This window comes from Rattus rattus, chromosome 2 (assembly GCF_011064425.1).
Source record: "Rattus rattus isolate New Zealand chromosome 2, Rrattus_CSIRO_v1, whole genome shotgun sequence".
Taxonomy (NCBI): domain Eukaryota; kingdom Metazoa; phylum Chordata; class Mammalia; order Rodentia; family Muridae; genus Rattus; species Rattus rattus.
The window spans coordinates 87,247,571-87,261,239 of record NC_046155.1 but is presented as its reverse complement, the minus strand read 5'-3'; the positions used below and the strand labels follow the sequence as shown (position 1 = coordinate 87,261,239).

General features: G+C 40.1%; 1 protein-coding gene across 1 annotated transcript; it reads right to left on the bottom strand.

Moving 5' to 3' along the window:
* Positions 1 to 973: 973 nt before the first annotated feature.
* Psma1 (proteasome 20S subunit alpha 1) lies at positions 974 to 11,968 on the bottom strand. Its single transcript, XM_032892846.1, has 10 exons — positions 11,841 to 11,968; positions 10,329 to 10,373; positions 9,939 to 10,040; positions 9,722 to 9,825; positions 7,233 to 7,321; positions 6,414 to 6,484; positions 5,835 to 5,964; positions 3,429 to 3,508; positions 2,741 to 2,851; positions 974 to 1,325 (listed from the first exon to the last, which is right to left on the bottom strand). The coding sequence occupies exons 1-10, from the start codon at positions 11,841 to 11,843 to the stop codon at positions 1,269 to 1,271; spliced, it is 792 nt and encodes a 263-aa protein (XP_032748737.1). The 5' UTR covers positions 11,844 to 11,968; the 3' UTR covers positions 974 to 1,268.
* Between the last annotated feature and the right edge of the window lie 1,701 nt (positions 11,969 to 13,669).

Here is a 13,669-nt window from a genome sequence, read left to right as displayed (position 1 = left end):
ATTATAAAAGGATCTCAGCAACTGAGGCTTTAAGTTTAAAAAAAATTTGTTTTAAAGATCATGAATTTTGAATTTATGTGACACAAATTCTCTAACTATTTCTCCAAAGGGATTTTCTAAAATAGGGTTAAGTGAATTGCCTAAAGCCAAAAGCAGGTGACTAGAATTAGGTGTAAAATCTGGGTTACTATCCATAAAGAAAGAACTCTCTAGAAAGGGTGTTACACTGGGAAAATTCCTCCAGGCTTCAACACAATAAAAATTTGACTCTAAAAAGAACTTTCTTTAATTTCATTTTTCATGGCTTAAGAACTGTTTTGCTATACCCAAGTACATGGCTCAGGAGAACAGACGGCAATCTCCCAACTTGGAGTAGGGTAAAAAGGTTTGAGATTAAAATGTCTCTTCTGTTAATTTTGCCGAGTTTTTCATAGGCCAGGAATCATAACTGTTGTTATGTGTGGATGCAAAACCGCTCATTTTAATAACAAGCTCTGGTGGGGGAGGGGGTTGTAGAGTAACTGAACCCAAGGGTGAGCACTGATTAGGCACAGACTACAACCTCGGATGCGGCTCCAGCCCAACGTCACCACTTGTGTTTGCAGGTGGTGAGGTTTACTGCTTACACAAGGCCTCATGCTCCCAGGCTGGCTTCAAACATTGTCTGAAGCAGAGCATGGCCGTAACTCCTGATCCTCCTGCCTCAACTGGGATTAAGGCCTGTACCCCCAAGCCTGGCTTGTTGTCTTCAGAATAAATCCCAGGTATGCATTGTGGAATTTGTATTCTGAGACCATCTGCATGAATTTGCAATATAGCCAGTCCACGCAAGCAAATGAAATTGTTTAAAGCTGTGTTGTTAAGAGGCATTTTTCTGTATCACTAAAAAAATATAACTGACAGATATGACAAGTGACCATTGTAATATTAGCTTCCATCTACAGTCGAAACTACTTAAAAACAGAAACTCGACACAGGTGGTGAAACAATTTTATTTCACAGTTGTCTTTAAAACTGCAAAGACACTTATTTTCTTCATATAAAAACATTGATATAGATACCTATACGTCCTAGAAAATGATTATGTAGACCCTTTCAAAGAAAATGCACCCCATTATATGGTTTCTGTGAAGCTGCTTAGAGAAAACTCACATTTGGACTGATTTCTAAAACATACCACCCAATACATTACAGCTGTTGGTTTAAAATACAGATTATTGTCACCAGTGTATGCCCCTGCATCCTCATGTCCTCATAACCTTTATCACTTAATGTTCCATTGGTTCATCAGCTTTTTCTGCAGGTTCATCAGCAGCCTGTGAAGGCTTTAAAAAAGAAGAATTGAAAAGTAAGCATTTAACATATACCACTAAATCACAAGTATTACAATATAAAAAAAATCAGTAAGAAGGTTAGAAGATTTTGCAGATATTTAATTTTAGTACAATAGTCTGTTAATTTTTTTGAATAAAACTTTGTATATAATTTCAGTTCTGCCAACTTAAAGATAATTCCACTGTTTATCATTTGTCTTCTTAGGAATTAAGCTTATGTTTCACTGTGTGCTTAAAACACAGCCAGCACCTTTTAGACTTCCTTCTGTTCAACCAACAAACAGAAAAAAAAATAACAGCAGCTGCGTGGAACTCCAAGCATCCTTTCTAAATGCTAGTTCTTGCTAACATCTAAAATGCAAATCTCTTCCTTCAAACAGCACCAATAGCATCTTCGCCAATTTGAGAAAAACTCAAGCTGGAAAAAAACTCTACCACCACCACCCCTTTTTTTGAGAAAGTGTGTTACTATGCTAGGATTATAATCTGTAGATGAGCCTATAAAAAAATTCCTGTACCACTTTTTATGTTCCACAACCACAAAATCTACATCCATTAACAGCAAATGTGAGCTGTGTGTGGCGTGTATGTCTGTAATTTTACCTGCTTAGAGGAAAGACAGGATTGAGGGGAAAAATTAAACACATATTGCCAGGAAAGATTCATAACCCTAGACTTAACCACTTTTATAGTTTTTCAGGTTGTGTTTTGTTTGAAATCAGTATTTCTTAATGCTTTTTGTCACTATTTATGGTCCAAAGCTAGCTCCCAACATGTATTCTCTTCTACAGTCTTCTCAGAAGAATCTAGGCTGGCCCTGTCACTCACTTTAACCTAAAAATGTGCTAAAGTGAGGCTGTATTAGTCCTGAGCGCTAGCCTTAAGAATGGCTGGCAGGCTTCACTTTTGAGGTTTTGGAAGCTCTGACGAGCCACTTTGTGAAGGGGTCCTGAGAATACACAGACAGAAGCCTAGTCATTCTAGCGGTCTGCAGCCTCACAGCCTTCTAGCTGGTTCTCTGAGATACCTAGAGAGTGGGTGGGTAAGGAATGAAGTCATCTTGGTTGCTCTGTCCCTGCTTCAGTCAGACTGCAGCATTTGTGAGGCCCCAGGTTAGAGCAGCAGCACAGCCACAACAGAGCGCTAAGAAATGTGATCTAAATCTGTAAATTCTGGGGTCTCCTTAGTAATGTAGTGATAGGCAACCAAACCCTTCTCCCTTCTTGTGTTTCTGGAGATCACTACCCTTCAATATTTTACTTCAGTCAGTGCTTTAATCGTTGTTTCAATTATGGACCCATCTCAAAAATAAAAGACAAAAGCAATGAATTTACATGGTTGTGACAGGAATAGCAGTTTACAACAAAGCTGAAGCCTCATGCTATGATTAGAAACATGCAACATACCTGTGCTTTTCTCTGTGGTCTCTCTTCAAGACCATCCAGGAATGGAGACACATCATCATCATCATAGATAGTAAATTCCAAGTCTTTACCAACAATCCCAATGGAAACATTCTGATGGGGGGTGGAGGGAAATTTATATATATATAAATATATATATGATAAAATACTGGTCAGAAAGTAGAAAAAATGTATATAGCACTTAAATTCAAAGTTTTAAAAACTGTAGGTAGGAGTGAAAAGAGGCAGGAAACCATGGCTCTTTCAATTAGAGACTCAAAGATCCATGTCACTTAGTAATAAAGTCTTTCCCTAAGGCAGGAGCTCTCACCTTCCTAATGCTGTGACCCTTTAATACAGTTCCTCATGCTTAGTGACCCCCAACCATGAAATCATTTTCATTGCTTCTTCATAACTGTACTTCTGATACTGTTATGAATCGTTAATGTAAATATCTGACAAAATATGAATACCTACTGTAAACAAAACATAAGATGGAAGGAATTTTACTGCTATATAACTCCCACCCCAATTTAAACATGACATCTCAAAACCAGATAATTTGGTGACTAGAAAGGAAATAACGAACCAAGGAAGCCCAATTAAAATAACATAAGGACATGCTATTTTATTACTTGTGATTGAGGATTAAACTATACTGTTAATACCTACAGTTGGAACCTTGAGTTACCTTTGTGGTCAGGTCCTGTTCTGCAGGGAGTGTTTCTCTTAAGGCACGAAGACCATGCTTAACCAGTTCATCCAAATTGCCTGTATGCAATAAATTAAAAATAATTTCTTAATTTCACCATCATTTAAGGCTTCTTTTAATTATCAAGTCTGGAATTATGTAGTCTGAAATTGTGGCTTGAATGACATACTACATAGACTAAAACAGCCCAAAGTGTAGTGTTAGCATCTAATCTAATCTAATATCAACCGACATCAGTGACTACTTGATGACTTTTATTAATAAATATGATCTTTCACCAGATTAAATAAAAGTCCTGGTCACAAACGCCATTCCAATTTTATAGAATGCAGGTTTTTTATTTTCATTAATAATGGGCCTTCAACTCTTTCTATGTGGTCAGTATTACCTGGATACCAAAGTCATCCCAGACAATTACAGACCAATCTTCCCTGTGAATAAAGACACACAAGTAAGTGGCTCAGATCTATTACCTTAGCACTGGGAGGGGCGGGGTTGGAGTGGAGATTATGAGTGGTTTGAGCTACACAGGGAAGTCCAGGTCCATCTCAACAACACAGTGAGACCTCATCTTAACCAAAATAAAGCTACTACCACCACCACTAGAACCCAGCAACAAGGAAAAAGGCTGTACATAGTATCCTAGTGTGGTTTTCCTCAGGAATGTAAAGATGGCTAACATCTGCAAAGTCAACCAGTATAACACAATACATTAATAGACGAAGAGGAAAAACATATGACCGTTTGAATCAGATATAGCTTGCATGTAATAAACTCACGACTTCTACCGAAACACTTATTCCTCTTACAGTTAACATCATACTTAATGACTGACTGCTTTCCCCTCAGTGTCAGGAATAAAACAAGGACATATGCCCCCATCACTTCCACTTGTCATTAAACTGACAGCCAAGGCATTCAATAAAAACAAAATGTGCCTATCTGGGAAGCAAGAAAGAAAGAGCACACATGAAGACTCGGAAGTGAGGAGTAAAACCACCTCTACTACTAATGATGCGATCTAGCATGTGGCATGATCTCAGATCTAAATGTTCTTAAGATTGCAAGACATACTATCAATATATAAATATCAATTTCTTACAATGAGCAATCTGCAGGTGATATTGAGAAAATGCTTAAAACATTATGAAAATAAAATAAAGTATGAATAAATTAAACAAAAGAAGCACAAGACTTATAAACTAAAAATTACAAAATACCACTGAAAGATTTAAGCAAAGGTAACAAGTAACAAAAGTCTATGTCCAGATGTTGCCTAACTTACGGTGGGACTACACAGAGTAAAAGGCCAATATTAAGTAAAATGTGCACTCAACATGCCTTGCCTACCACATGTTTCAGCAGAGCAATATGTGCTTGTGTGGCTAAGACTCATGACTCACTGCTGCTGCCCTGTATTAGGACAGACGATCTCAACATAAGTGGCTAACCCAGGAGGAGATAAAAATTTAAATTCAGGAGTTCATTTCCTTTGCAGTATATTTTGTTTTGTCTGTTATAAAGTCAAAACACCCTGAGCTAAGCCATCATGAAGCACTGTCATCTGTATTATAACAGTGGAACTATTCCCTAAACGATCTACAGATTCCAACAATCCTTAAGCTTTAACCTTGAGTTTCTAGTAAAGCTCCTTGGATGAAAGCATCACTCAGCTGCCATGACACTCATGAGAAGGGTAGGAGCACAGGGAAGTCTGTAGGTTCCTGTTTCCTTCTGTGTCCAAGCCACAGACCCTTCTAGCACAGTAAGTCTTAGTGAGGTATGACTACAAGCTAAGTCCTCAAAACTGCCAATGTGTGGGTGATCTTGGGAACTCTCAGTTCTTTTGAAGAATATTATACTGCCATAGTATAGTGATATTATGAAATCCAGACAAAAAATCTTGAGAAAAAAAAAAAAAGGCCTGATATTAACCCTTCTTCTAATGCAAAGCCAAGTGCTTGCAAACCAGTTCATCACCATACACCCTTCCCCTCTTTGCCCACGGCTATACTGCTTTCACTTATTTCTGGGCCACTTTACGCAGAAATTCTATGGGTCCTAAAGTAGAAACAGACTTACAAACAATAAGTTGTAAACAGAACTTACAATAGCAACTAGTAAAATGGGTTTCAACTCTGACTGATGCCTACTTCAGCCTAACTATGTCAAGACCTTTCAAGGTTGGAGTCATATTTATATTCTGATAAAGTCCTCCTGGTAGCTAGAAGTAAAAGTTAGCATGTGTTAAAACACATGACACTTTATGAACTTAAGATTTTTAAAGACAAAAGACTATTAGTTTTCCTCACTTAGGGTATATTTGCTAACTATATAAAGACTAGAAGAGGCAAAACAAAATGAAGTAGGCCAAACTGCACTTACACTGCATAAATTCAGACATGTGTCTCTCCAGGTAAGTGCGAGCTGACTGGGAACGGGCTCCGATGGACATAGCTCTGCAGTCAAAATAGTTAGCAGATGGGCAGGTTTGGAAAACGTGAGGGCCCATGTCCTGTAAACAAAACACATTCCGTAACTCCTGAGTCTGAACAGACTAGACAGTATAAAGGCTCTAGGCTTAAAGCATTGTTAGGATAGAACTGTGATGACTTCATTACAAATCTGAAGTCAGAAACCCACCTTCCCCTGCCTCCCCAGGGCTGGACTAAAGGCATGCAACACCATGCCCAGCTCCGGCCATGTTTAAAGGAAAAGGGCAAACTCACTGACAGTGACTGGCACCACCTCACAGGCTTTGTCCTGGGTTAACTACAGGCGGACACAGCTGAACATGAGCATTCATCTCCTCTGCGTTCTAACTGTAATGCAGTGTGACTGGCCACCTCAGGACCCAGCAGGACAAGCTCGTCTCCTCAAACCCTACGTCAGAATAAACCCTTCTTTCCTAGGTGGTTTGTGACAGGTACTTTGGCCCAGAGGCAGAAAGCAGACAAAACTCACATCATAACCAGCAATGAGCAGTCCAACACCATACGGTCTCCGGCCATATCGCTGTGTTGGTATCTGGGTCTCTGCATCTAGTTAAGGAGGCTGTTTCAACATGTAATAAATTTAAAAAAAAACTCCTAGCTTTCTCTTTCATTTTTCCGACATAGTGTCTCATTATGTAGCCCTGGCTGTCCTGAAACTCGCTATGTAGATCAGGCTGGCCTTGAACTGAGAGATCTACTTGGTTATCTCCCAAGTGCTGGAACTAAAGGTGCATGCCACCAACCCCTGGGGACTTCGAGCTTAATTGTTTCATAATTTTCTACAAGAAAGTAACAGAAGAGTATTCCTTTGGCCTACTATACCGAGTTTGAATTTTCACCAAAGCCAAGAATGAACACTAACAAAATAATTTCTTCCTATATAGGGATTTATTTTGAATATAAGGGGCAAGAACTTGAGGGGGTGGGTAACCAAAACCATTCAGAAACTTTACTCTCTAAAAATGATAATCGAATAGTTTCCTTAAATTGGGCTATTGTATTTTGGAAATATCGACTGTTTATAAAAGCTTGTGAAAGAGTAATCCAATTCCTCAAACCTTTACAATCTGATATGTTTATATATATTTTTTCCCCATCTTTATTAAATTGGGTATTTCTTATTTACATTTCAACTGTTATTACCTTTCCTGGTTTCCAGGCAAACATCCCCCTAACCCCTCCCCTTCCCCTCTGATATGTTTATATTATCATATTCCAAATAACTAAGCAAACACTAAGTAACCCAAACGTCACAGTTTACATTTAGGACTGTCAACATAAAGGATACTGCTTCCAATTAGAGACACAAGGCGAGATACGGGAAGTGGTCTGTCAAATACAAATCTGGAATCCAAACACTCCTGGCGCATAAAGTTACTAAAAACAAAAACAATCAATCAGTTCACATTACAGAGAATAAATACAATCTAAACATTTAAACAAAGCAGGTTGATTCCATCTTGTTTTCCTGCAAGCATTTTAAAGAGTACATCCATAAAAATTAGGAAGCTAAGCTATGTCGATTCCTTTTTGTGCGTGAACTAAACTCTGGGACCATATGAAGTTTTAAAAACAAATGACCAGGTGAGGCAAGGCATCACAGCCCTGTAACTGAGCACCTGGAAAGTGAAGGCAAGAAGACCAGATGTTTGAAACCAGCCTCCTAATATAAAATGCTTAGTAAGTTAGTATCTGAATAAATGATATTACTAGTACTCTGTACAAAATCCTGGACTCAGTATTCACAGACCAGCGGAGGCCAGAAAAGCACCTTCTCTTTTCTTGTCTTTTCCACTGTCAGCAACCACATGCCTTAATTTTAGGTTTCATACCAGAAAAAAAGAGAAGTTTTGTTTTTTTCTTGAAAGCAGGCATAAGTGCCACCTAGATGCGATATAAGCCATTTGACATATCTCACTGATAACCCTAACCAGATCCCAGCCAGGTAAACAGCAAGGAGAGGAAAGCTGTGCCCATCAAAGGGGGAATCGGAAGCAGCTGTGCTCCTTTGCTGCCCATCGGCTTCCCAGTACGTGCACGTCACATCAGATGACCAAGTTTTATTTGGGGAGTGATTTTGTAGTGTGAAAGTCAAACCCCAGGCCTCTAATAAGATAGACAAGCCCCTTGATCTCCTAGCCCTCATTAAATGTTGATTAGCTGTCCAGTTCTCCAAGGCTTTTTAAAATTATACTATTTAACATGGTAAGCGCCAATTACATGTGGGTCTAAGGTCTTGAAAAGTAGCTAAAATGTATTTTCTTCTTCTGTTTTTTTTGAAACAGACTTCTCTTTGTGTAGTCCTGGTTGTCCTGGAACTCCCTCTGTAGACCAGGATGGCCTGGAACTTTCAGAGATTCATTTCTCTCTGCCTCACAAGTGCTGGGATTAAAGGCACGTGCCACCAACCACCAGGCTAAAAGTATTTTAAGCACAAAACACACATCAAACATGAGAAGACAACACCAGAACCACACACAACACCTTGCTGATGAGGTTTTCATACTAACTGAGCGTTGGCAAGATACTGTTTTACACACCTGAGCTAAGCAGCAGGTTTGACTGTGTACTACACTTTACACTTTGAGAGCAGAAACACAGAGTATCACTCTACCACTGACTTAAGAGGCTGGCTGCATAATTTGAAAACGTTAACAATCAGCAGCTTGGTCCTCACTTTTACCTGGGTTTTTCCTAATAAAACCATGATGAACTAAAGAGATTAGCTCTGGCCACTTTCAGTTCTCTCCCTCTTTCTGAACGCTGTGTTAAGTGTTTTGCACGATGTCAGGTTACTTACTTAGATACTAAGTGATGAAGTGAGAATTAAACTGTTACGACCCCAAAGTCCTACCATTTGACTTATGTGCTATTTCTCACCAAGAATTATCTACTGTTGTAGCACAGTTACAGAAACTTACCTATCACTCTCTATTTCCCACCTTGTTTTAGAAATAAAATAGGTTTTAAGTTCCTGGAAGACAAGCTCTATAACTGAGTTTATACCATTATATGCTACTAAACTTTGTAAACACAAATGTATAATAAATATTACATTGTGAAGAAAACTAGAATGGTTTAGGTCATTCTTCAACAGAAGAGTATCCAGCTCTTAGGCATAAAAGGCTTGAAACAATATACATGTCAACAAGTATCACATCTAGGGACTTTCAAAACCATTAGGTTAATAGCACTGTAACAATTAGGAAATATGGGGGCTGGAGAGATGGCTCAGTGGTTAGGAGCACTGACTGCTCTTCCGGAGGTCCTGAGTTCAATTCCCAGCAACCACATGGTGGCTCACAACCACCTGTAATGAACCGATGCCCTCTTCTGGTATGTTTGAGGACAGCGAAGCTGTATTCATATGCATAAAATAAATAAAATCTTTAAAAAAAAGAAATAGAAATACTCAGTTACACACCCAAGCCCACTAAGGTATTTACAATATTACAAATTTTAATATTCTGGGGGCTAGAGAGATAGCTTAACTGTCTCAGAGGTTCCTGAGGTCCCAGGTTCAATTCCAGTATCCACATGGAAGCTCATAATCTTCTGTTACCCCAATACCAGGGGAATCTAAGGTCTTCTGGTTTCTGAAGAAACCAGACACACACTAGTGCACAGACATACATGAAGATAAACACCCACACAAATAAACAATTAAAACGTATAATATTCTGGGAGATGACTTCCTATATCTTATCTAGGTATTTTTTAATAAAATAGTCTATTAAAAATGAAAAGCGATGCTTAATTTTTCATAATCATACATACCATAACAGTCTGGCATCAGCAGTTAGACCCGCAATTGAGATACCAATATGGTTGTCAACGTGGAGAATTTTCTTCTGGTGAGCAGCAAGCTCTGACTGTGCTCTCTAAATAGACACAGCATGGTATTTTAGTTTGGAGGTTGATAATTTATCAGTGAAATTTACATTTGATAGCTCTGGCTCCTGAGGGAGGAAGATAGGGTCATCATGACACTGACCTTCAGTGCGACAAGCACTGCATGTGTCTTCGACTTCAGACCGACTGTCGCTGAGCCTTGCTTTACAGCTTCCATTGCATATTCGATTTGATGAATCCTGCCCTAAAGACAAAAAAATATTTTTCACTTTTTGAAACCAATAAACTAATTTTAATTCTAACTTTAAGCTTGTAGCCCATAAGCTCACAAGCTTTGTTTCCTTTTCTTTTAAAATAGGGTTCCACTAAGTTGCTCAAACTGCCCACCAACTCCATGATCCTATGGCTCTGGCCTCCTGACCAATTTAAGATTACAATGTGAACCACCAAGCCCAGTTTACAATCTCACAGGTTTCTGACCCTACTCCAGCCATGAAAAGTCACTTCATTAATAGGTCATAAAAAATTTTACCTGAGGGCTCCAAACAGTGACATCGTTGTCATACTGGTTGCGAAACTGAAAGTGGAAGAAAGATTAATATGAGAACATTACAATTTTCAAATTTTAACAATAAGACATGTGTTTCAATTGTTGAAGCCTCTCTGCTAGTACAGCTTTCCTGAGACACTATTAGAGCGCTCAGTTTGCAATGCAATTCTACCTTAATCATGTACAGGCTGTCGGGATGAATGGACTAGGGTCTTCCTACCTTCATATTCTGCCATTCTCCATGGCACTTCCCTCGGGCAGTCAAGTGCTAAAGAATGCACACGGCAACTTTTCTTCCACTTTGCTCATACTATTCTCTTACACAGGGCTCTAATAATTTGGCAAAGGCCTTTTCTTTAAGTCGACTTAAATGTCTATCTCTTGAAGGTTTCTTTTTTCCGAAAATTCTCAGCACAATTTTCCAGCAGAGCTAAAGGTCTCATGCAGCCCAGTTTGGCCTTCATCTGCTATATACCTGGGAGAATGATCCTGAAGTCCTGCTTCAGCCTCCCAAGTGCTCAGATCACAGGTGTCTGCTATCATGCTCAACTATGTATTTTTCCCCCTTCTCTCTCTTTCTTGACTCGGATTCTACACTCTGGCTGTCCTGGAACTCACTATGAGTTAGGCTAGCCTCAAACTCACGAATTCTACCTGTCTCTGCCTCCTGAGTGCTGGGATTAAACTCAAGCACCACAACACCCGGTTTTCTACATACCTTTTTATCTTTATAGTATGATTAAAGTTACGTTTGGCTTAGCTTTGAGCTTTCTTCCTGTACTTTACCACTGGATGAACTAACACATGAATTCTCAGTAAAAAGGTGGCCACAAATAGCTACCGTGGCAGAACCACTATAGCTATAATGTCATTACTAAAGCAAGTTTGTCGGCCCTTGGGAGTATAATATTCATGAGGGTAAAAAGAGCAAGAGTTTGCATGGCAGACTCGACAGAAGCAGCCCAGGGCCCTACGTTGTAAACCTGATTCTATCACTTTCTCTTTCATTTCTAGGTAACAGAACAAAATGATTGTATGGAGCCTTTCCCTACGGCACTCTAATGAGACGGATAAAGCCAAATACACCCACAAGGAAGATGAACTTGGTCTGAAGACCTGACTGCAGGCTCTAGTCTGCACTGACGATGCCAGATGCACCCTTTCACCCCTATAGTCTCTCTCCTATGCAGATCACGAAGGACCATATAGCATCTTGGAATAGGCCACTTAAGTAAATTGGGAGGGAAGGACGACTGGCTGGCCGAGAAAGAAGCGCCTGGACCCCATGCAAAGTGGAGAAGCTGCGCGAAAGGCCGCCTAGGTTACTGATCGCTTCCCGCCGGCCAGGCCGCAGATGCTGAATCACTGCAGGAGCATGTCCGTGAGGTAAGCTCCTTCTCCCACCGCCCCGCGCCTCAGGGAACAGAGGCCGATCCCCGACCAGGTCAGCTGACCTCAGCCCCAAACCCTCCGAGGACTCGGGGCTCAACACACCATAGCTCCGGCGAGGTTACAACCAGACACAGCAGCGGACACAGGAACACGGCCTCAACTACGGTTCGGTGATCGTCAAAGAAGGCTGCGGAGTCTTCACGGCGCCGACGCAGGAAGTGCAGTCTATCCCAGAGCCACGGATCAGCGTTTAACGCTTCCCCGCCCTCCAGCTCTGGGTGGGCGGGGCCTGCGAAAGCAGATAAAATGGGATTGGTGGGAAACCCGGGAATGCCTGTGCGCAGAGCGGGTCGGGGGCGTGGTTTCATGTCAAGCGCTGTGTTTCCGTGTTTTTTCCCCCAGTGGATTGCAGATTCCCGCCAACTCTCGGTCCGCTCCGCTGAACATAGCCCCCAGCTCGGGATGGTGTGGCGGACCCGCATAGATTTCATCACAGTGCCCAGAGGTTTGGGAAGCAGCACGACTGAAAGAGGTTGCAGAAAAGCCACAGAACCATTCATTATTCTCTCTCTCTCTCTCTCTCTCTCTCTCTCTCTCTCTCTCTCTCTCTCTCTCGTCTCCGTCTCCTCCCCCTCTCCCTCTCCCCCTCCCCAAACCCTCTCGTGTGTGTGTGTGTGTGTGTGTGTGTGTGTGTGTGTGTGTGTGTTCGTTCGTTTGTGGTCCTGGCCCCTGAATATCTTGAGTACTTGGCGAGCCCATCCTTAAAGGCTCCTTGGTGTCTCGTGGTCGTATTACTCATTTTGTGATCATTAGTTGCCATTGTAGGACCAGGTTTCTGTTCTGATATTTGATTTTCCTGTCCACAACCAAATGCCATATACGATAGATTAGGCCACTAGGGGGAAGGTGCGAATTTTCTTACGGATTTTTAAAGAGCATCTTTTGATTTATCCCCAAACGAAATCAAGACAGCTCTGTGCTCACTGATCTACCCAACATCTACAGACTGCCAGTTCTGTTGAAGAATAGAGTCAGGTCTTTAAGGATCTGAACTTCAAAGGCGGAGTAACACATCACTTAAATGTCTCTGTTCACAGTAATTAGTATCACATTCTAAATATCTTTTTGTATGTGTATATATGTACATTTTTTTTGTTTTTACATATGTTTTTTGTGTTTGTCCCTGCATACACTTATGTGAAAGTCTGAAGACAATGTGAAGTTGGTGATTGTCTCATTGCACTGTGTGGATTCTGGGATTGAACTTTAAATTGATAGATAGGGCTGTTTTGTTTGCCCAGCACCAGCACAGTGCCTAACACATATTAGGTAAATAATTTGTATTGCTGAATGAACAATGGATTTTGAATGAATGGGTAATTAAATGCTGATTTTAAAATAGTTGGGGAACCGACTGCAGAGTGCCATTTACAACCATCTGTAACTCTAGGGGATCTGGCTTCTTCTGGTTTCAGCAACACTTGTGCATACATGTTGTGCTTCTACATAGGTAAAACACTCATATACATAAAATAGTTTTTTTAAAGCACCCAAATTAGCACATCTACTTTTGAGATTTCTTTTTAAAAATGTTATAAAAATCTTCACAATTCTTTCCTATAGTCATGTGCCTCACAAATATGTTTTAAAATAAGATTATACTAAACTGTCACTTCCTGATACACTTAAAAAGTTTTAGCCAACTTACCATGCCTGTAGGTAATGACCTATATTATTTTTAGTAGTTGCATGGAAGTCTATTATGTGGAAATATAATAATTTATCATTGGTGAGCTATTAGCAAGTTTTTGCTGTTACAAAAGTAATATGACTATTGTACATGTGCACCTTTTGTGTAATTGATGAATTTATAACATGTGAGGTCAAAGTGAAGATATAATTACAATAAATATATGTTAGTTATAAGGTTG